The sequence below is a fragment of the Hemicordylus capensis genome, chromosome 5 (genome assembly GCF_027244095.1).
Source record: "Hemicordylus capensis ecotype Gifberg chromosome 5, rHemCap1.1.pri, whole genome shotgun sequence".
Taxonomy (NCBI): Eukaryota; Metazoa; Chordata; class Lepidosauria; order Squamata; family Cordylidae; genus Hemicordylus; species Hemicordylus capensis.
The window spans coordinates 114,949,106-114,974,373 of record NC_069661.1 but is presented as its reverse complement, the minus strand read 5'-3'; the positions used below and the strand labels follow the sequence as shown (position 1 = coordinate 114,974,373).

The 25,268-nt window shown below is 40.6% G+C and overlaps 1 protein-coding gene across 1 annotated transcript in view; it reads right to left on the bottom strand.

Moving 5' to 3' along the window:
• The window catches only part of ADGRA3 (adhesion G protein-coupled receptor A3), a 73,044-nt gene extending 53,788 nt beyond the window's left edge, over positions 1-19,256 (bottom strand). The window contains exons 1-2 of the mRNA XM_053253421.1: positions 18,860-19,256; positions 5,577-5,648 (exon numbers count right to left, since the gene is read on the bottom strand). Coding sequence (XP_053109396.1) covers positions 5,577-5,648; positions 18,860-19,104 — 317 coding nt within the window. The 5' untranslated portion in view covers positions 19,105-19,256. The remainder of the gene's footprint in view (positions 1-5,576; positions 5,649-18,859) is intronic.
• Positions 19,257-25,268: the final 6,012 nt, after the last annotated feature.

Here is a 25,268-nt window from a genome sequence, read left to right as displayed (position 1 = left end):
ATCTTTTAAGCTTATCCACTACAGAGCAGGTGTCCATCTTTATCTTTATTAACACCACTTTCCATTTTTATTTTTAGCAACTCATATTAAAATATCAAGTGACTCACTAAAGTTTAATTCAGGTTATAACATCTCCTTCAGCAATATCCCACCCTTATACCCACAAATCCTTCTCCTTCCTTGGTCCCAGAAAAACCAACATTCAAAGTATACTTATTATGCTAACACTGTGGGATGTTCAGATTTAATTTATTTGGGGGGGGGGGGAATCACACCAAAACAAACACACCTCAAGCGTAGGTAGAGGATGTTCTGGGAGGAGCTGCCAATATCAGTCAGCCCTCAAGAAAAATTCTAGGAACAGGAAATAAACATATCATATTAGAAATGCCAGTTGGTGCTGCATATTATTTCGCACTTACTTTTTCTAAAACGTTAGTTTATAACAAGACATTCTCCTTCTTAGCATATTCATTAAGAGATTTCACAAGATCCTTTGAATTTACAATTAGAAAATAATTCTTTTTGTAACAGAGCTAATGTAATATAATTTCTTAAGAGACTGAGCTGTAAAACTGGAAGGAAGTCTCAGATACAAATCTCACATTGGCCACAAATGAAATAAATAAGTGGCCTTTGAGGCTGAACTAGACAAAGTTTTATGAAAGCTATTTGACTCTAAGTATTTGCTATTTTTGTTGTTCTGGGATAAATAGTGGTCATAGGGAACCTGATCCAGATCAGGAACAAGAATGGGGAAAAGGAGAATTTAACACCTATGTTGCCATTTGTTCCACCCTCCACACACAATATACACATGTGGACAAATTTGTTGGTACCCTTACAGCTCATTGAAAAAGTGTTTTATGCCTCCTGAAAAGCGATTAAATGAAAAGCAATTGTCCCATGTATACCTGCATGCCTTTGATATGTCACCGAGTAAAGCAAAGCAAGTGTGAAAAAGAGATAAAGTAATGCTTATTCTACAAAGATATTCTAAAGTGGCCTGGACACATTTGTTGGTACCCCTAGAAAAGATCATAAATAATTGGATTAGAGTGATGTTTCAAATTAGCTGTTTTCTTTAATTAGTATCACACGTCTCCAATCATGCAATCAGTCATTCAGCCTATTGAAATGGAGAAAAGTAGTCACTCTGCTGTTTGGTATCATTCTGTATCCCACAATGAACATGGACCAGAGAAAGCAAAGAAGAGAGTTGTCTGAGGAGATCAGAAAGAAAATTATAGACAAGCATGTTAAAGGCAAAGACCATCTCCAAGCAGTTTGATGTTCCTGTGACAAGAGTTGCAAATATTATTAAGAAGTTCAAGGTCCATGGGACTGTAGCCAAAATCCCTGGATGTGACCACAAGAGGAAAATCGATCCCAGAATGGGCAAAAGGATAGTGAGAATGGTAGACAAAATGCCAAGGGCAACTTCCAAAGAGATACAAGCTGAACTCCAAGGTCAAGGTCCATCAGTGTCTGATCACACCATCCATTGCTTTTTGAGTGACAGTGGGCTCAATGGAAGAAGAACCAGGAGGACTCCACTGTTGAAAGAAAAACATAAAAAAGCCAGACTGGAATTTGCTAAAATGCATATTGACAAGTCACAATGCTTCTGGGAGAATGTCCTTTGGACAGATGAGACAAAACTGGAGCTTTTTGGCAAGTCACATCAGCTCTATGTCCACAGACGAAAAAATGAAGCTTTCAAAGAAAAGAACACCATAGCTACTGTGAAACATGGAGGAGCTCGGTTAAGCTGGCACGGGGTGCCTTGAGTCTGTGAAGGGAACAATGAAATCTCAAGACTATCAAGACATTCTGGAGTGAAACGTACTGTCCAGTGTCAGAAAGCTCTGTCTCAGTCGCAGGTTATGGATCCTCCAACAAGATAATGACCCAAAACACACAGCTAAAAGCACCCAAGAATGGCTAAGGACAAAACATTGGACTATTCTGAAGTGGTCTTCTATGAGCCCTGATTTGAATCCTATCGAACATCTATGGAAAGAACTGAAACATGCAGTCTGGAGAAGGCACCCTTCAAACCTGACACAGCTGGAGCAGTTTGCTCAGGAAGAGTGGGCCAAACTACCTGTTGACAGGTGCAGAAGTCTCACTGAGAGCTACAGGAATCGCTTGTTTGCAGTGATTGCCTCTAAAGGTTGGGCAACAAAATATTAGGTTAAGGGTCCCATCATTTTGTCCATGCCATTTTCATTTGTGTTATTATTGGAAATATTCTGTTGCATCAAAATTCTAAAGCAAAGTCTGATTTTTGTTAAATGTGGAATAAACAATGATGGGTGCCAATTACGTTTGTCAGTTTCAAGTTATTTCAGAGACAATTGTGGCTTCTTCTTTTTTCATGGTGGGGTACCAACACATTTGTCTATATGTGTATATACTACACAGGGCTAAACATCATCTTTAAAATCACATCTCATTTGGACCACCAGTTTTAGCCTCACACTGTAATCTGCAATGTAGTGACAACGTCCCTCCTTTAAGCCTCATTTATATGAAGTGCATTTGAAATATTATATAAATTCTAAATATTCTAACTAATCAGAAAATCCAGTACCAGTGAATAGGTAGCATGTCAGTTCTTGACTGATGTATTTTTGTCTTTCTGACTAGTGTGCCACCGAAATTACAAATAATTGCATCAGTTTGTTTTCAGACTACTACTGAAATAATTGCCAATATTTGATGCTGCTTTTTGCAATGTGGGGAAAGTACTGTAGTTTGATCTCTTTCTTTATTATACTGCTACAAAGTATTCTTCATCAAATGATATCTGAAAACTTAATGAGGACAGAAGTCAGATGTGGTTTTGGAGAATACATTTACCTATTTTCATCATTAAATTGTAAATTATCACAAATGCCCCAAGCTTCTAGACTCCAATTCCTGAGATGCTTGGAGGGATCACATCTCCCATCTTCATACATTGCCTAATTGCTGACACAATCAGCAAAGATGCTGCAATATGAGTAAGCTTTTAAACTACAAATCTGCTTGATAATTCATAAGGAGAACAGCTGTATTAGCAAGACACACCCTTCAGAATGTAACAGCTAGGACAGTTTTCTAGTTCTTTGCTTCCCTCAGCAATAGTTTGAAAAACATAATTCTTTAAGGTCAGAAACTACTTGAATCTTGGTATTTGACATAAATGCTTTAGGCTAGCCTTGACCTTTCATGGCTCATTAATCAAAGTTCATCTGCTTACTAAGGTGACCTCTGCAGTTATTAAAAAGAGAAGGCCTACTTACGGGAACAGAAACTGAAGTTAAAAAGAAAAGAATCAGCTCAAGTTGGTATGTTAAAAATAAAATAAAGGTGTTAAAACCTGCATGATCATGCTTCTAAACACACACACACATACACACACACACACACAATCCTTTTGATACTGGTCTTCAAGTTTAAGATCTGTGCTACTAAAAATTCCTGTAAAACCAAGGTGGGAATAGGAACTAGAGAAATTCTAGGAGCAGAGATGACACTGGGAAAGCTAAAAAAAACTCATAAAGTGATGGCTAATGCCAGAAGTAGACCGACGCCTTTGAGAGGAAGAGAAAAGGTGGACTCCTTCAAGTCTATGGCTTCTGCCCACAAGACAGAAGGAACATATATCTTCTGCCATCACAGGAATCCAATGGAAAAAGATGTCCAGTTAAAGTTTACCTTCAAGTTTGTTCAACTGCTTATAAATCTATAGAATATTGCAGCCCTCCTGCATCTGAGAGGGGATAAACCTTGTTCTACAACTTGTTATCCCCTACTCATTCTGCTATCTTCCCACTCATTTCCCAGGCTCTCATACCACTCCACTTGAGATAGTGAGTATATTCTGAAATTACTTTTTCATAAAACCAAACTGCAAAATTCACTGTTGACTGGGAGGAGGAAGCTAGTTATGTGAAGATTGCTCTTCCTATCTTTAGGCTTCCCACTGGGCAAGGTTGCGTATGAAATTATATTGAGGAGGATGTGGCAGAATTGGAAGAGAATCCTAGCTGCCCGCAACCCGTTTTCCCAATGCACACTCTCCCAAGCAGAAAAAGCTCTGCAATTAATTAGAGTCATCTTTTAATCTAATTAAAATCTTTTAGAATCTTTTAATTAAATTCATGGTTTTAAAATTTTAATGTTGATTTTAAATGATTTTAATGTTACATTATTTTAATTCTTTAATTGTTTTTATCTTGATTTTAATTAATTGATTTTAATTGTTTTTATCTTGATGTAAACCACCCTGAGCCATTTTTGGAAGGGTGGTATATCAATCAATTGATCAAATAAATAAAAAACAAACAGAAAAAAGGAGGGAAAGGAACTTGGAATTTTAGTGTATTCACTTTAACTCAAATTAAGCATTTTATTTTCATAAAGACTAAGAACGACAAGGGGAAGGCAGGAGAAATACAATTTAGAAGCAGATATGCAAAAAAAGAGTATTCCAAAAATAGAGAAGTTGAAGAAAAGGGTCAGAGGAAAATAAAAACAAACCTAGAAAGAATAAGAGCCAAGCCAGAAATATCAAGAACCTGAGCCGAAATATAAATGTGATACGTGGGGATTGTTGGGATGAGTGTACCAAATTCTCTCTGTGACAGATGCCATTGTGGCCTACATAATCATCATCAATGTCAGCCTGAAGATTAAAACTATTCCAACGGCACAATGATGAACAGTAGAACCTTGCCACAGAGTACTATTCCCATGAGCATACAGCAACCCAATGGGGGATGAAAGCTGCAATCCTACATACACTTACATGGGAATAAGTAAAATCAGGGGTGGATTAACCTCTTTGCCACCCATAGGCAAAGAGAAGGTTTGCCACCGCAGGGGCAAATCCCCCTCTTTTGACTATAAAAATTGCCACTGCTCCAGCGGGATGGGGTGTGCTGTCGTCGGTTAACAGCAGGGAGGGTGGAGGGGGTAAAGAGGAAAGAGTACTGCTTTACCTCTTAAAGTGCCACCTACAATTTTCCCCGGCGGCAATGCGGCGGCCCCTCCCCTCCAGCAACATCCGTCCCATCCCTTCCTTGCAAAGGGGGCGTGAGCAAGCGGGCGGTGAGCGAGCTCTCCTCCTCATTGCAGGCAGTCGTTTGCTGCCTGAGCGCCTTTTATTTAGCTTTCTCTCCCCCCCGCTGTGGGGCGGGGAGCATTGGGCCAAGCACAGGCCTGCGGCAGATGGTGGGGGCCAGTGTTCCCCCTAAGGCATGCGTGTGCATGATTTTTGATGTCTGCTCAGTCAATTGTAGATCACGCTCCGTTTGGATCAGGAAGATGACACTCTGAATGCACGTGTACATACACTGCTTTGATATTGCTGCCCAGAACAAAACTCACTCAGTCTGCACACAAATGGAAAAAAAATAGGGAGAACACCGGTGGTGGTGGGGAGCACACACCAGTGGCCCCCACCACAAAATGAGTGAAAATCACTGTGCTAGAGCTTCTTAGTATATTTTAAACAATCAAATATGGTTAAAGAAAGGTATTTTTCCTATTACTACTGTGGAAACTTGTAATATTAGAGAGCTTACAGTCGTTCAAGAAGGCTTAATCCAGCAAAGGAACCATTCTTCAGTTCTGATATCTTATTGTTGCTCAGAATCCTATAAAACAAACAAAACAACATTACAAGAAATTCTTTATAAGAAGTACAATGATTCTGGGGGCGGGCGGATGAAGGGGTTCAAAGCTCTCTCTTGTTTTTATCATATATTCTTCATATTAGTGCTATATAAAATGAAGGAATTGACAAGTGAAGTCCCTCTGGAACAAATGAGAAATCTTGGGAGGCCCCAGCCACTGATTTAACAAACCAATAAAGGAGGAGGCAAAATGAGGAGACCTTCCTCAACTTTTATGTATTGATTTAGGTTTTATTACTGTCTGTCCAAGTCTTTTTATCACTCATGACTCTCTTCTTCCTGCACATACCATCCCTTTTCTTTTCTACTTTACGCAAGGTATGTGGGGGTTACTATAGCATAGCATAGTCTTTATTTCAGTCTTTGACCAGCATAACAGCAAAACAGAAAAAACGGTTCAAACGATCTACTCCTACAAAATAACAAATAGTCTCTATAAAATAGAAAAAGCATTGACGCTTTTGAACTTTGGTGCTGGAGAAGACTTTTGAGGACAACCAGGAAAACAAACAAAGGAATCATAGAACAAATCAGTCCAGAATTTTCACTCGAGGCACAAATGACCAGGCTCAAACTATCATACTTTGGAAACATTATGCGAAGACCCAGCTCCCTTGAGAAGTCTATAATGCTGGGGCAAGTTGAAGGAAAGAGAAGAGGACAACCAGCAGCAAGGTGGATGGACTCAATTACAACATCAATGAATGCACCACTGAGAGCCCTTAAGGCCAAGTGGAAGACAGGTCATCCTGGAGAGAATCTATCTATGTGGTCGCTAAGAGTCAACACCAACTTGATGGCACTTAATCAAATCAATAAAATTACTTAGTAGAATAAGTAGAAGAAACTAGAAGTTAAAACTATGAACATACAACTATATACAAAAGTTAGTCAACACTAATATCAGAATGACACTGAGTATAAAGGTAGCAAGACAGCAAAATTATGTATCTCATACCATACTGTATTCTATACTATGTATGGCAGAAACATATCCAGTGAGTGGACGCAACATACATATAGGCATTAGAATATTTAGTTCTTAATTAGCTCTAAACGAATCTTGCTAGCTATAAGAAATAACTCAGCCAAGTTATTTTCTCCACAACGTAGCTATTGCCTTTTACCCATATGATGGACCTAGTGAATATCCTATCCTGGATCCTCTGTATTAATTTCTTCTGTGCCATACTCAATCTCTTGTGCTTATCACAAAGATATCAAGTACCTCGGTAGACTGACCTTAAGATAATATCACTCCTTATTTCCAGAACTTCTCTACCCCCATGTTGTATACACCTTTTGCCCATTGTTTCTCTCTTGCCTATTCCTTGAAATTTTTTTCCAGTTTACACCCACTGGATAACAATCATATAGGTTTCTAAAACGACATGTGGCACTCTTTTTTATTTTTTTATTTGTGGGGGATCCAATAGTAGTTTTCAGTAATTTAAGGAGGAAATACTGCAGGGTGTTTAATTTTTTTTGCCCTTAATCAGTACTCAACCAAAGTGAACACCATTAGCTATGGTTGAAGCTAGCTTAACTTTAAGTTACATTTTCAAAAACCCCATGAAGACTGGTTCTCAAAGTGAATACTGCTATTTGATATGTATATAGCATGGTTCAGATTTTCAGAAGGTTCTAAAGCAGGGCTGTTCAACTTCAGCCATCCTGCAGATGTTGGCCTACAAACTCCAAAATCCCTGGCTAACAGCCACTGTGGCTGGGGATTATGGGAGTTGTAGTCCAAAAACAGCTGGGAGGACAAAGCTGAGCAGGCCTGTTCTAAAGGGAAAGAGCCATTGAACAGTAACAAAGCTTGCATGCATCTTGCATGCATATGGTGCCAACTTCAGTTATGATATCTTTTGTTACAGGATTTTAGTACTGAGCTGGATGGATCAATGACTCACTCACTATAAAGCAGCTCATTATATTCTAATTATAGAATATATTCATTATATTCTAGGTCTTTTTGAAACAGACATGATAAACCTGTATGTGAACATAACATATTCTGGGGTTGGGGAATAGGAAACAAAACTATGATTTAACCAATTAATAACTGGCAAGTGGTGGTAGTAAAATAAGCAGCATCCGCTAAATAGCAAACTGCATACAGGTTTTTCCAAGACAGTCTAGAAAGGAATCAATAAAATAATTCAAGTCCAAACTAGTAAAATGCTTTAACATAAAAGAAGGGAGACTATCACTCCTACTCGAATTGTAGTTCTATCTTTATAATGTCATCCTAATTAATCCAGCTCTATGCAAAAGGGAACTGGATAAGTTATTATACATCATGGAGAAAGACTTATATCATAGCTTCAGATATTTGACTTAAACTAAAACAAAAAATGCACATATTTTGTACATAATTGAACAGAAGTAACAGTTCAAATGCAGATGTATCAGAATACATCACATCCATACACTAACCAAAACCAACATGACTAAAAGGGTAGTTTGGGTGCAAGAACAAAGCACAACCACACTTTGTGCTTCGGTGCAAACTACCCCCCTCCCCACTCCTCTTGTGCATTCTAATTGCTCATATAGCTCCTGAGTTATTGGCAAACCATATTTTGCAATTTTGTCTGATCCCAGTCCAGCAAACCAGGATTATGAACCATGTTGTATCAAGAGTTCAGCAAGTCCAAGGAGCTGTGTGTGTGTGTGTGTGTGTGTGTGTGTGTGTGTGTGTGCAAACACACAGCAGTCCCTCCTCCTCCCCCCATCTCAACACTGTATGGCAAACAGCTTTTGAAACCAAAGTGAATCTGAAAAGCAGTTTGTGATCTGACATTGGGATCAGCTGCTCAAAAGGTTTACGCTCCCCCTACATAGAGACAAAAGTTTTGAGCAGTATAAAAATGTTTTAATAAATAAAATAAATAAAAATTAATTAATTAATTAATTAATTAATTAATTAAAAGGGGGGCAAAAGAAGGTTTAAAATTCCGTGCGACTAGTGTGTGAGCCAAACTAGCTCTTTGGATGTTGGCCATTATTAACAACAACAACCACCACCACCACAAAGAATGCATCATGTCATAATATGAGAGAGTATCCTGAGAGGATACGCTGCCATCTGTACAATCATGAAAAATCTTTCCTACTGAGAACAGTGGCCACATGGAAAGCCTCCTGAAGCGTAAGTAAATATTTTTCTGGGGAAACTTCCAGAGAAAACTGTGAAAGCTTACCACACTTGACAAAGAAAAACCCTCACAGACTTGCTCAGTACTAATTTTAAACACCATCTGCAGAAATTTGACAGTATAAACTGATCCAAGATAAATTCCAGAAAGATATTTCTGCATACAATTTTTTTCCCAAAACAAAAAGCAACACATGGCTTTCTTATTGAACATTATACCTCGTACAGCACTGAAACTTTCTACTCCCCAAAACCCATTCTCTTTTGAATGACATCTATAAAAATATATAATATTCGCCTTTTATTCCCTGCATTTTGTGAACAAACTAAAGCAGCAGCTTTGTGCTGAGAGTTTACAGCAGTATCAGAAGTATTCTGAGTAGGGATGTGCCCAGAATCGTTCCAGAGGTGGCGGAGGTGTTCCCTTAAGGGCGGGGGTAGGTGCACTTACCCCTCCCACTGCATTTCCCCTGTCGGCGCTCCATTGTAGCAAAGCCCCTTGGGGCGGCAGTGTACCTCCCTGCTGCCCTCATCGGCCGGAAGTACCAGGCACACGTGTGCCCACTGCGTGTGTGCGCGGGCCCATCTGCCATGCACGCGCACACGCAATGGGCACATGTGTGCCTGGTACTTCCAGGCACTGAGGGCAATGGGGCGGCAGGGAGGTAAGCTGCCGCCCCGAGGGGCTTTGCTACAACGGAGCACCGGCAGGGAAAATGTAGCGGGAGGGGTAAGTTTACCCTCCCCCACATTTAAGGGAACACCTCCGCTGCCAGCAGAATGCCGCAACGCCTCAGTGGCTGAAATGTTTTGGAGGCCTCTATAATGGCCTCCGAAACGTTTTGGGCTCAAGCCTAATTCTGAGCACCATGCATTGGACATCCTAACAAACAAACAAGAATAAGGACCAATTTATTTTTCTCAGTCTCATGGTGATGTGCACAATTCCCACCCATGTCACCTTTATCTTTGTAACCAACCTACGATGTACATAAATTGACCGGTCCAAAATAACTCAGAAAGCTTAACAAGGATTTGAACTTGGATATCCAACAGACTTTCTTTTTCTGCAAATGAACACATCATAGACAAAAAATCATTATACCAGCCTGAAATAATATCCTTTTTAACACACACACAACTTTTGCAGGGATGCAATATGGATGATGTATGTTTGCAAGATTCCTAAACTTGGCAATTACAAAGACATAAGTTAGTTTAAACTATTTAGCAGTCTTACCTTGATGAACAACAATAAGATATATAAAATCAAGTCTAGGCTACTAAGTTTCATCTCCTCCTATTCCCTAAGGTGCTCAGTTTGGCACCCTTCTTTTTATGAGGCAGATAAGCTGGCTTTACCAGCTTGAACACTCTCCAGCTTTAAAAAGAATACTTTTTTAAAAGTTATGTTCAAGGTAACTTTTATGAATGTAAATGCAATGGTTCTACTACATGCCTTCATTAACTGAAAATAACAATTTTCTAACATCACTGATCTCTCTTCCTGTGATAATTACTACTCAAAGAGATTATCAGGAATAAAAAACTATAATCACAGATAATTAAAATATTTGCCTAAACACAATACTGTAATTTAGCTTTGAAAATGAAATGGATTTCTCAAATTGGGTAGTGCGGTGTTTCTCAACCACTGGTACGGGGACTGGTGCTGGTCCGCGAAGAGTTGAGTGCCGGTCTATGCCTGGGAAGGGAAATCCCCCCCACCTCCCTCTTGACTTGAACCTCCATGTATTTTAAAACATTTTCTTTAAATTTCTGCTGCTGCATGGATGAGGGATGGCTGCTGGGTGCATGTGTGAGCCAGGGGTAGTGAAATGTAAGATTGCAACATATTTTTAAAATATGGTAATGTTAGATCCGGACTTGACAAATCTCAGGTGCCAGGGAGCCATGATGCCTCATCCTTTCCCCTTCTCCTTTCTGATCAAAGCTTAATCTTGTTATCCAAAATTATGAGATTTATAGTTTTAATATTTGATGTTTGCTTTTAAATGATTCTAATTTTAATTATTGTAATGCTTATGATATTATTTTAATTGTAAACTGCCCAGAGATGCAAGTTTTGAGCAGATATAAATAAACTGATAGACTTAAACGTGAAACCTCTTTACTGCTGGTCCGGGAAACTGCTCACAAAGAATGTACTGGTCCTTGAAACTGCACACGAAGGATTTACCGGTCCTTGACTCTGAAAAGGTTGAGAAACACTGGGGTAGTGGACTTTTGAATGCCTTTAACAATTTTAAAAGGCTTTTTAACGGCAGTTCCCTGTTTCTTAAATCAGTTAAATGAAACTATCAGTAAAAGATAGTATTGCAAACACTAAATGATACTGAAAATCTATCTATCTATCTATAATTCTCTACGGTGTTCCCATGGCTAATCCTGTGTGGGCCAGATCTCACAAGAGTTTGCAAGCAGAAGCACTGTGGTAATTGGGCAGTGGGATTCCATATGCAGATAGGGAGGAGGAGCCTGTGATGGTTAAGGTCAGTTGGAATGTAACTGTTACTGGTCAGAAGATGTTCTTGATTGTAGAGGAGAGGAATACACACACACACACACACACACACACACACACACGATAGTGGGCAGGGATCTGCAAAGAGAGCAGTGGCAGCAGCGAGGAGGGGCCCAGTCAATCGCTGCTGCTGCTGCGGGGAAGGGCAAGAGCGGGTCTCGGGTGAGGAGGTCTCTCGGGATAGGGGGCTGCAGCTTAGCCAATAAGCACCAGCAACACCGCAGCCACGACCAAGAGGGGTGAGGGGGATGGAGTAAAGGGATGGAGAAGGGACCAAGAGGGGTGAGGGGGATGGAAGCAACTGAATCGAGGAGGAGCAGGAGTGCAGCCCAGGTGAGCGTGGAGAAATATCTGAGGTGAGGGGGGCTGTGGCAGGGGGTGGGGGGGACAATTAAGTACTAGTGCGCAGATGCTCTGTGAGGGTTAAGCTAGTAATGGTACTGTTTGCTGAAGATAAGGAGCTCTAAAAGTTCACTGAAGTCACAGAAGCTGCGGAGGTTGTGTTAATCAGGCAAGTCTTTATTTATTTAGCACATTTATATACCACCTGTAACTAAGTCTCAAAGCCTAGATAAAGATTAAAATATTTTAAAAATATAACATATTTATAGATATTGATTAAAGTGTGCTCGTACACAATGAAGGACACAAAACTGCAGTAAGTCTGAGACCCAGGTCAAAATCCTTGTTCAGCCATGAAGCTCAGGGTCGGAACAGATGACACAGCAACTGACAATTCTGCTTTTTGTTAAAAACAATCATGAGCCACCACCTCACCCCACGTGTTTGTATGTTTTGTTTGCCTGGTCTAAGGGAAGACTCAACATTTCTAGAACTCCTCTTTAAGGAATAGTTTTCATATTCATCAGAAGCCAACGGGCATAACTCATGTGAATTAGGTTGAAGAACCAGGGGTTAGTGTCTCCATTACTCTCGCTGCCTCCTATTTAGACACTTTAATTGACATTCTTGTCAAAATAAAAGCAGAAAGATAGTATCTGTATATTTCATTAACATTCACATTGCCAGCACTGATTTTTTGGGAAAACAGGTCACTATGGTTGGGCACCTCCCTCTGAAATATATACTGTATGTATGATACAGTATGCCCTGAGCCACTATGACTGCATGGGACAAAAATGACTATAAGCTAACTGGAAGCAACAAGTACAGGATGGAAATGTACAACATTATCTTAGATAAACTTCAAGGGCAACTAGAAACACAATTTTGTGGAAGTACAGAAATGGTGAGTGTATTTAGTTTCTTGGCAAGACTAAGCTTCCCAAATAAGGCTACTGTGCAAAGGGATGCAAGAGCTTTAGTAAAAGCTCTACCCAAAGATCCTCAAGTTTCTCTCTCCTTTGAATTAAAACATTTAATTCAGATAATAGAGATGGATGTGATAGATCTAAGATTGCACATAGTATTTTCAAGACCATTTACAATAAAGAGTTGGTTGAAGCTTTTCAAATGTTGACTATAGCTTCCTGCCTTCATCTAACTCTGCCAATTTCAAATTGTGGAGGAGAAAAACCTTTCTCCAAACGATTCAAGATAAAAAAAATAGTCAACAGTGTTACAGTCAGGATTGTCATCAACTCTTTTCTCTACAGAATGGGATCTTTGGAGATAAATGTCTTTTGATGATCTCTCATATCTACAATAACCTGAAGATAGTTTGCTATTACCATATGCATAACTTTGTATTTGATGTTTATATTCATTTGTAAATCATGAAAAAGGAGGGTTTTTCCATATGAACGAGTCCTGTATTTTGCAAATGAATCCAATAGTATATTTATCTTTCAATTTCAATACATAAAATCCTAACATATCGTTAATTAATTCTGATGTCATTATAGATGGCTTTCAAAAATACTATAAATATCTAAGTCGTTGCCCACCCACCCACCCCTGCCCACACTTGACAAAAATGACACTGACACAGAGAGTAATGAGAAGGAAATAACTTCAACTAAATATTCTACCCTGGGTCTTTTAAGACTCCCTTAAAAAGAGTCTGCAGTTGTTGAATCCTCCTTTTCAACCTCCCCTTTAAAAGGGTCTGCATTTGTCAAATCCTCCTTTAAACGCTATTGAAGCTAGTAGCTATCACCACATCCTGTGGTAATGAATACCATCAGTTAATGAATGCATTGTGTGAAGTACTTTGTTTAGTATTTCCTGAACCTACTGATAGCCAAAGCTATTTGATGACCCCTAAGTCCTAGTTCTGAGGGTGGGGGTGGGGACATTTGCACTCTTCACATCATTAGTCCTTCCCCCTTACATGTCCTAGCAGTTTTGTGAACACCCATCTCTGCTTTAAAAGTTATGTCCTGTAAAGTATTACTGCAGAAACCAGTAACGCCAGAATGAACAATGAAATCCATCTTCTAGACTATCCTATATACAAGTGGCACTCTTCCAATTCTGAACAAATTACACCCACCATATATATTTTAAATGTACCTCTTACTCAGGGTTTGATTTTTATCAGTAACGTGAATAAATACAGGCATGATGCTAAACTTAAAGGCCTGGCTGTTTATAACATTCACTGCAATAACTGTTTTATTAAAGCACCAATCTTATCAATAAAAGAAAGGTTGGACTTAGTACAATCAATCACAGCATGAACAACCAAAATCAAGTATAGCAGGTTGTTATTATTTACTATAAACCACCCAGAGCTTTTTAGATGAGGTGGTATAAAAATATAATTAGCTAACTAACTAACTAATATATGAACATGTCTAACATTATGAATGACTGGGTGTCATATCCCAGTCATGTAGATGAGATGAACATATCGTACAAACAAACATCTAGCAATCAAAACTGACCATTGCCATGCCAAAATTTAGGCAAGGTCCAAACTGACAGGAATTTTCATTTCGGCAGTACCATGTACACAAAAGGATTCTGAATTATTTGGATTTCTTGATGCTAAAGCTGCATTGTTCTAAAGAAACGTATCACACTTCTACAACTTTTCTTCATTCACCATTGTGCTACCTCCCTATAACTGCCAGGAGCCTTACACACACATATTTTAACTATTCTAGCTGACCATCCCTGTTAAATAACTGGTTTCTAAAGGCTACTAATAAGTTGAGACTTTTCATATATGTATTACCCATATCTTTAAACAGTTTCAAGGGCTGCTAATGTTTCAGTGGGGGGGAAACGTAAGCCCCCTCTCAGAAGTTATTTATATTTTCTCCAGATCTTGAAAAAATATCAGGATAATTGGAAACAAGAGTAAGATAAAAATCTTAGGTTCTACCTCCCCCCACCGTCTTCAGATCTCAGTATGTCTACTATGGAATCTACAAAATAAAGTTGTACATAGTAACATACGCATATCTGAAAATAAAGCACTTTTGGTTTTGATTACTGAAGTTGAGGATCTGTATGAACAAACGGCTCTACCCCAATACTGCAACGCTTTTAAAAACTCTATTCAAAATACAAAATGTTAAGCACCTGCATTTGCTGGAATGAAGCTCCAATCTTTAGTCTGTATCTTGATGTTTTAGATCACAATTCAGAGAAGTCAAGTGTGTTTAAGTCCTATTGATTTCAACAGGATGTCAAGCTTTTTGTGAACAGACCGCTTAGGCAGATAGAAGGACAAAGCCCCGAAAACACAACAGATTCTCAAATTAAAAGCTTCAAGAACTCTCTTGCATGTTTGGCTGAAATGGAAGACCACCACTTCCCTAAAGCATTCTCCTCACCTTCAATTATTTAATTATTGCAGAGTGCCTTCACAGCATGTCTTTTGTGAAGACTGGTCACTTAAGTTCAAGACTGTCTGTTCGACAGGTCTTCAGATTGTTATACAGCACTATTGAGCCGCTTATGAAAACAACTAATTTAGCAGATAAAAACATGCAATTCTTCCGTCGTAAGTACATTAAACACCTTGTAAGGTACCACTAAGGTAAGATACCACTATGTCATTTCCTGAAACACATAAGCCACAATGTTGTTACCAGTGGAAAAAACTCTTTCCTTTCCCCAATCAGAGGTAGCACATCCTCTGCATAATTCTGTGAATTTCTGAAGAACTGCTTTAATCAGTACAGATTAAGCATTTCTCTGCTAAAATGGGATAGAAGTACTCAAGCAGCCCTATAAGAATAGAAAAGTGACAGATAACAGCTACCCTACCCCCTCCTTTCACATCAAGACCCCTCACCAATACACAAATCTTTAGGACTCTCTTTTGTTAGCTTAGTCCTAAATGTTTACAGTCTCCTCACCTCTAGCGCTAGCGTGCACAACAAAAACAACTTACAATCAGATATAAACCAAATTCACAGCACACAGGAGGGGGTCCTAGGGTATCCTGATGGAGGTCTGTTTGTAACAGTCTGCCATCTTGAAAACAGATGGTGGTTGCACACTTTAAAACCACCTCCCATTAAAATTGTATGGGGGGGGGTAGTGAACAAGCCAGCCCAGTTTCCAGGAGCAGTAAGCAAACACTATTGTGCAGACTTCATTCTTAATGCTGTTTCATTCATAATCTACACATACAGTCCCATTAAATGCATGCACAACCATTTGCTCTACTACGTTTAATGTATTTTTAATGTGTTTAGATCAAAATCCTAAGCAGACTTTCATGAGAGTAAATCCCATTGAGCTCTGGGATTTACTTCTGAGCAGACATGCACAAGATTTCACTTTTAAATACTGTTGTAAACTACCCTGCAAGTTTTTATGGAAGGGTGGATGTGGAGAATTAGTCTACCTTGAAAAGGATGCTAAGGTCACATCTCAGAGAAAGTACATATGGTTTTGTGGGTGTTTTGCTGTTCAGAGAGGATAAGAACCTCTGTTGGTGACACAGGTAATTTTGCTAGGCAGTACCCTTGGATATTGTTCCTGGGCAGATGGTGTGGCTAGAAGGTTCTATCAGGGGGTGTTGGAGGATTCTGAAGGGGCTAGAGTGAAAAATAGCAATTAAGGCTGCAAGCAGTTAAGTGCAGTTTGTTCAAGGAATTGAGAAGATTAGAAGAAAAGAGTGGGGGAAGGGAGAATAGATGTTACTTTATACTGTAGGTCAGGGTTTCCCAACCTGTGGTCCTCCAGATGTTGTTGAACTACAATTGGCATCATCCACAGCCACAATTCACTGGGGCTGGAGGTGATGGGAGTTGCATTTCAGCATCATCTGGAGAACCACAGGTTGGGAAACTCTGCTGTAGATTAATGGTCATCCCACAATATCTTAGGATTTCAGTGGGACGGATGTTTCCTGTAGCCTCACAATGTGACATTCCCTGGCTAGAAGTCTGTTTCATACATTACGTGGCTACAAACAGGGATATGCTCAGGGCGGTTTGGCGCCTCCTTTGGGAAGCGCAGACCAGCTGGACACCCACAGCTGAACTGGTTCAGCGGGACGGGAAGCAGTTCCCTTAAAAAGCAGGTCTTTACTGCTCTGCTGCTTTTCTGGGTTCAGTGCTTGCTCTAGCAAAGGCTTTGAAATGAAACCTGCCCAGTAGGGTTTGCTTACTGCTCCTGGAAACTGGGCTGGCTTGTTCACTATTCCCCCACCCCCTAATACAGTTTTAATGGAAGGTGGTTATAAAGTGTGCAGCCACCATTTGTTTTCAAGATGGCAGACTGTAACAAAAATAACCCCTCCTGTGTGTTGTGAATTTGGTTTATATTGGATTGCAAAGACCTTAGTTCTAAAGGGGTGGTGCTTATACTCTGACCACCATCTTGTTTCAAGATGGTGGATGGGGGGAAATACCTCTGAGAGCATATCCCAGGACCACTTTCATGTGCTCTGATTTGCATTTGTACAGGGCTGTCAACATGAATTCTAAAGGCGCAGTACTTCTACTCTGAGTGGCTGCCATCTTGAAAAAAATATTCTCATCAGGGTCCTCTAGAACCCCCTCCTATATGCTGCAAATTTGGTTTGCAAATTTGTAGCAAACTGTAGGAGCAAAAATTATTATGGACATAGTGGTCTCATAAGACTTCTTCCCTTCAGAGAGTAGGCTAAAGATTTGGGAGGTAAGGTCAGTTGGAGGGTGAGATCATGCCACAGTACCATTTTTAGTTAACACCCTGACAAATAAGACCTGACTGGTCTGTACTCTATATTCATTTAGGAAATTTTTTAAAAATCTATTAGCTTCATTCAGACTTCAGAAGAAGTTACTTTTCTTTCTTTTTTTAACTGCAGAACAATTGAGTGATTTGGGGCTAATTTTACACTGCTGCCTTTTTCTTTTTTTATAGTTGACTTTAACTGGCTGTAATATTTTAACATTTTAAGTCTTTTGTAAGCTGCCTTGAGAGTGTGTCTGAAAGGTAAGGTATACCCATATAAAGTGAAGATCAAACGTTTGCAACTGATACGTTAAAGTTTTCAAGTTACATTCCTCAGACCGGAAATTCAAGGAACTATTTTTAAAAGTAGATCTTTTGCAAAGCACTGCCTCCACTTGTTTTTACAGCCTGATATAATCAAATGTATTTCAGAAACCAACTACACAGAGATCAATGGACATACAGCCCAATATTATGACTGCCTAATATGTACGGAAGTCCCACAGAGTTCAATGGAACAACTTATTTTGGAGTCAAGTATGCGCTGCAAATTATAGCCTTACTATGGAGCAAATATGACTAGGACTTGAGCCATTAGTCTGAAAGGGAAACATCCTAAACAAAGTACGCTATACATAGCTCTAAAGGATAAAGATTTTGTTCTTATGCTGCAATATCTAAATGGAACTCTCTGCATTCAAAGGCAGGATATTTCTTAGTAAAAGATGCTGGAAACAAACAACATGGGATTCCTCATCTCTATCATGCATTTCTTTTAAGCATCCCAAAGGCATTTCGCTAACCACTTTTGGAAGTACATTTTGATCTTCAACTGGTGAGCTGGAATCTACAAGATGTGCCCTGACCTAAGGTGGGTCAAAAAAAGACCACGGTTTTTGTGTGTGCGTGTTTTATGCGAAGTAGAAAACTGGAAAGGGTGATAGAAAGGATAAATGTTATTGTATATATCTGGGGGGGGGGATAGAAATGGGTCCCACATCAAACTACAGAATGGACCTCTGTCCTGATCCAGCAAGAACTGGGCTCTGTGGTTATGGGCTCACAGAGCCTGCACATGTGTGTGTGGCACCTATTGTTTCTGAAGATTCTGAAGGAAAATACGTGGGTGTGTTATTTATAAAACACGTGTTCTATTTACATATGCAAAGTACTATGCAATAAAACCAAACTGGGGGGGGGGGGGAAGCATATGGATCCGGTCGCCCAACATCTTTCTAATTCCCGCCCCTCTATGCCCATGCCCTTTCATAGAGGCTCCCTTTCAGCGTGGGTGGCCTCGAATGAGAAGGATAAGGGGGGAAAGAGGGTCCATCCACGCGTAGGTAGGTGGGTGGGTGGGTGTGCGGCGCTACTCACAGAGTGACCGTCCTGTTGGGCAGCGCATCGGGTGGCAAGACGTGGGCCAGCTCCAGACTGCTGCAGACCACCTTCCCTCCGCCTTCGATCGGCGAGGATTTGCTGCTCCTGGGGCGACCACCGCCGCCTCCGCCTCCTCCGTCCTGCTTGCAGCCGGCGGGCAGCCCCGAGGAGCCGCCTCCGTCCATCAGCGCCAGGAGCAGCAGCAGCAGCCGAGGCGGAGGGGTCCGGCATGGGGTCGCCATGGCTGGCTCGGAGAGGAGGAGGACTTCGACGGCTCCTCTTCGTCTTCCTCCCCTCAGTGAGGGGGTCGTAACGCGACGGCGAGCGCTGCTGCCGCCGGGCGGATGGTGGACGGAGTCAGCACTAGCGAGAAAGAGGTGGCCGCCATGAAGGGACTGCGAGAAGGGGGGGGGGGGGGAGAGTGGGGGGAAGAAGCCTCTCAAAGACGCTGGTACAAATCCTTTCGCCCAACTCTTTGCCTTGTGTAGTAACGAGCGAGCATGCGCGGCTCTCTCGATCCTGAGCACGCGCAGTAAGACAGTCTGAAGTTGTCCCGACGGAGACGTAAATCAAAAGGGAAGGTGTTGACGTTTCGTTATACTATATTGATTATTGTTTTTTTAAAGCTAGAATCAATTTATAGACTTGTTTCTTTACACTCCTTAATCAAAACAGAACTTCCAATTTTTGTCCATTGATATTGTGTGTGTGTGTGTGTGTGTGTACATATAGATACATTACACTTTGGTGGAACCTGTGATCTTTTGTAGTTATGAACCATATAACCTGTCTGTTTGCAAAGAACTTCCTCAGTCACCAATTTAAGGCTGCAGTATATTGCAGAGTGGGCTGTTATCGCGCTCCGTAGACTAGCAGCATCTTTACATCTGTGCCCCCGCTGTTTGCTTGTTTGTTGACATTAATAAAGGTATTGTGTTACTATCCCTGTTTGGGTTTTTTTTTTCCTTTCTACAGGCCAGCATTGATGAATGGATCATCATCATTATTATGTTTGGTCTACTATTATTTATTTTTCTTGCTACAGCTGGCTACTTAACACAGCTAGTGTGTCGGGAAGTTGGAGCTGGAACTGGAACATCAAAGTCAGGACAGGCACAACGGCTATTGACAATTTTATTGGAGGTGTGTATAGAGCTCCTTTACAAAAACAACAACTTAACACTATCATTTATACGTTTGATGTCAACACTATTAATATTACAGCCATGTACTCCCCCAGCTCTAATAACACAAAATATTGTCCTTAATATGCATTTGTTACATAAATCTAGTCTTACTAAACATATAATTCAGTAGCATGTATCATTGCATTTAAAAAACATACAAATCTATACAAACATTCATCTGTTGTTGGTGAAGGAAGGCGTAAGCAGAAACGTAAAACTAAAACTTGCTTTCCTCTAATTAACTCTGCCACCGTCAGTCATTTTTTGTTTATATTCATATTATATATACTCAGTCCCATCCTCTGGGCGGAGCGGTTTTCCCCAGCCCCATGCTTCCCCAAGCCTCGCTTGCATACTCACCTGCCCACCCCAGCCAACCAGCCCCCTGCAATCTGGCAGTGGCAATATGTCTGCTGCTTGGAAGAGGTGTCAGGCCAGTAGCCCCCCCCCCCACACGTGGGTTGCATGCACACTCTCTCTTCCTCCCCCCACCTGTGGCTGCGCCCGCTTTCTACCTTAACTCTGTTCCCTGAGTGGCTGCCGTGTGGAGCAGGCTATGCAGGCTGGGCTGTGATTCCCTGGAGAATGTACACTTCATGTCAAATCCCCACTTGCTGTGTAATGTTTGAAACAGCCCTAAGACAGTCTCAAGGGAGATGTAGAGAGCAGACATTTGTAGTTCATAGCAAGAAGATTCCCTAAAATTGTTAATGGCTTTTTGTACTTGTTCATCAACTAGATTCTCTAGTATCTGTTTGGTACGGCTATTAACTTGCAGTAATTGTAATACTTGGTTTTCTAATGCATTTCTATTAATTCGAACATTTGCCAGTTCTTTCATGATAGCATGAAGCCCACAAGCAATTCAATATCATTAGTATACAAAATAAGTGAAATAAAGAAGCACTGTCTTTCCTCCTTGGAAATTATTAATAATGTCCTTGGAAATTATGTAGATGCCATAATCACCTAAAACTTTTAGTTATGCAACAACTGGAAGGAAAAAAGTCTAATCTAGTGCCTTAAAAAGTCAAGTTTCTCATACTGGGGTAAATAAAAGGGACAAGAAGTGTCAAAATAAAATGTTTTAATCATCAGATCAAAAAACTAGCTGTGCTGATTCATCAGAACACAATTCAATGTCAGAAAAATAGTACCTTTCTTAGGACCAGTTGGTGTTCACAATGCAGTACGTTGGCTTTCAGCTTACACTAAACTTTTCCCCAGGCTTAGGGCTGCCCCTTTTTTACTGTTTCTGCTGCTGTAGTCTGACACACAGAAATGTAGCAGGTAAAGCTTTTCCTAGCATGGGAAAAGTTTGCCTGATTAATTTCTGTGTGTCAGTCTGGCTGTTAAAAACTCATTAGCAAAGCCGGTAAAAATTTGAAAAAGTAATGAACCCTTTTTCCTGCTTGTATTACACTTTCTTGCAGAACATCAAATTGGTTGTTGAAATGTAGCATTTGTAGAGAAAAATTATACTAAAAGAAGTAAGTATAGTTGCGCCGTTGAGTCGGTGTCGACCCCAGAGCCATGTGGTTTTCTTTGGTAGAATACAGGAGGGGTTTACCATTGCCATCTCCCATGCAGTGTGAGATGATGCCTTTCAGCATCTTCCTATATCGCTGCTGCCCAATATAGGTGTTTCTCATAGTCTGGGAAACATATCAGCGGGAATTCAAACTGGCAACCTCTTGCTTGCTAGGCAAGTTACTTCCCTGCTGTGCCATTAGGTGACTATACAAAAAGAAGGCTTGTCTATTTATTTAATATAATATAATATAATATAATATAATATAATATAATATAATATACACCTATCCCAGAACAGTTCGGGGCAAATTAACATCAAAAATTTAACCATTTAAAATTTAAAATAAAATAAAAGCAGTTAAAAATATTAACATAAAACTCTTTAAAACCAATTAAATATTATTAAAAGCCAGGCTGAAAAGATGGGTCTTTATGGCTTTCTTGAAAGCCTCCAAAGATGATAAACCTCTTATACCATATCCTTAGGATCTTGAATCCTAAGCACACATACTAGAGATAATAAGTCCTATTGAATGCAAAAGTTACATTCCTTAGATTGAGCTGTGCATATCTATGGTATTTTATTAAATGCTTCTTTACGTAATGTGTGAGCGTTAAGTTCCTGTGGACTTCTGGAACTAGTATAACTAAAATACAAATTTCCATTGCTCCTCCACATTTATCTCCATTTATGATAGATCAAATGTTTATTTCATCTAAATATGGCGGATTGGGTTTTGATCTTTTTTAAAAAGTGTTTTCCTCCTTCCACCCTTCAGATTATCCATTGCTTGAAAAAGGAAGGCGGAAAGGATAAATAGTTTTCTGTGTTTACATTTAAACAGAAGGAAATCTGGCAGCACTTCAAGCCTTCACACATCTTCAGGGCATGGAGAGAGAAATAGGAGCTCACTTATCTTGTTGGGAGATTTCAACCTGTTTTTGTTTTTTTACTTGAGCTCATTTTTAATTTTAGTTACTAACTTCCTTTCATCAGTTCAGGTTTGCTTGCCTTTATTTTATTTTATTTATTTAAAACATTTCTGTGCTGACTAAAACTGGGCAGTGTCCAATTAAAATCATTTAAACATTAAAATCATTAACATTAAAATGATTTTAAACTCCACATTAAAAATATTAAAACTATAAATCTAATTAAAAGCCTGAATGAATAAATGTGTCTCTAGTGCCTTTTTAAGTTGCCAGAAATTGGGAGGCTCCTATTTCAATAGGGAGCACATTCCAAAGTCCAGGGGCAGCAATGGAGAAGGCCCGTTCCCAAGTAGCCGCTAGACGTTGGCGGCAATCACAGATGAAACTCTCCAGATGATCTTAACAGGTGATGGGGCTCATGGTGAAGAAGACATTCTCTTAAATACCCAGGGCCTACACTGTTTAGGGCTTCATAGGTAATAACCATCACCTTTTGTTTTACCCAGAAACGTATCGGCAGCCAGTGTAATTCTTTCAACACAGGAGGAATATGGTCTTTCCTAGATGACCCAGAGACCAACCTGGCCACCGCATTCTGGACCATTTGTAGTTTCCGACAAAGGCAGCCCCACATAGAGCACATTTCAGTAATCCAGCCTAGAGATTACCAGCAGATGTACCACTGTTTTGAAGTCATTCATCTCAAGAAATGGACGTAGCTGGCATATCGGACAAAGCTGATAGAAAGCACCTCTGACCACTGCCTCAGCCTGGAATACCAGGGAGAGGTTCGGATCCAGAAGCACCCCCAGACTGCATACCTGTTCTTTCCAGGGAAGTGTGACCTCATCCAGAACTGGCAGATCAAAATCGTCTCCTGATCCCACACAATAAGTACCTCCATCTTATCTGGATTCAGCCTCAGTTTGTTATCTCTCATCCAGCCCATTATCCCTCATTACTGCCTCCAGGCAGGCATTTAGGGAGGTTATGTCTTCTCCTGATGATGCTGATATGGAGAAATCGATTTGGATGTCATCAGCATATTGATAACATCCCGCACCAAATCTCCTGATGATCTCTCCCAGTGGTTTCATGTAGATGTTAAACAACATTAGAGATAGTATGGACACCTGAGAGGCACCATACGAAAGTTCAAATTTTGAGGAACAACATTCTCAAAGAGACACCATCTGAAATCTGCCTGTGAGGTAGGAGCGGAACCACTGCAAAGTAGTGCCTCCTACCCCCAATCCCCTCAGACGTTCCAGAAGGATACTATGGTCAATAGTATCAAAGGCCATCGAGAGATCCAAGAGGACCAACAGAGTCACAATCCCTTTGTCAATTCCCAATTGGAGAGCATCCATCAGGCCAACCAAGGCAGTCTCCACCCCATAGCCTGCCCAAAAGCCAGTTTGAAATGGGTCTAAATGATCAGTTTCCTCCAAGACCACCTAGAACTGGGGGTCACCACTTTCTCAATCATCTTGCTCAGCCATGGAAGGTAGGAGACAGGCCTGTAGTTGCTTAACTCTGAGGGATCCAAGGCAGGCTTCTTCAGAAGCGATCTAATGATTGCCTTCTTAAGACAAGGAGGCATCCTGCCCTCCCTCAGAGATGCATTTATAATTGCAACCAGCCCTCCCTGCCAGATAGTATAAGCCATGTCGGGCAAGGATCAAGAGGGCAGGTGGTAGGCCGCCCCATTTCAAGCAACTTGTCCACATCTTCAGGAGTCACAAACTCAAACTGATCCAAGTCATCACATAATAGGAGCAGCTGGACACCTCGGCATCAGACACTGTAACAATTGTGGAGTTTGAATCCAAGTCAGCCCGAATACGAGATATTTTGTCCATACAAAAACTCATTTAAAATGTCACAGTGAAGTTGGTTCCAAGTATTGGTTCAAGGGGGAAGGGGCACACACTAGTCCCTTCATAACCCTGAACAACCCCGCTGGATGTGAACTTGCAGATGTGATACGGGTGGAAAAGAATTGCTTCTTTGCCACACGTATCGCCTGAGCATAGACTTTCAAATGTGCTCTATGTAATAATCTGTCAGATTTGAGTTGAGTCTCTCTCCACTTGCACTCTAGTCATCTACCTTGCCTCTTCATCCCCCATAGTTCCTCTGTATACTAAGAGGCCAGTTTTGAAGCGGGTTGGAGTGATTGTATCACTTACAATCACTTAGGAGTGATTGTATCCACTGCCCTGGTGAGTTGATTGTTCCAGTTCTCCACCAGAGTGTTGACAGGGTCACCAGCAGAGCCAACACTAAATCCCTCCAAGGCTTCTTGGAATCCTATTGGATCCAATAACCTTCTCGGGCAGACCATCCTGATGGGCCGCTCGCCCCTGTGGAGGTGGGACATGGTCGTGAGTCCAACCTTAAGCAGATAGTGGTCCATCCATGACAATGAACCAATCCGCCCATGGAAAACCACCCATGGAAAACCGCCCATGGAAAACCACCCTGTTCATGGTTTGTGCGCTGTGCCTTTGCAAGCTTTGTCCAGACATCTATAGTAGTTGGCTTCAAAGGTGGTTTTTTTTCCCTCCCCTTCAAGGAAATTTAGGTTGTTGCTATCTCAAGTAAAGAATAATGTTCTTTTACTCCTGAAGGACAATACCAAAGCCTCTGTGGCCACTGTTAAACAGGACATGAGCCAGTGTGGTGTTGTGGCTACACGGCTTGACTTAAATTAGCAACATGTGTGCTAGCTAGACTTGCGCTAACGAACA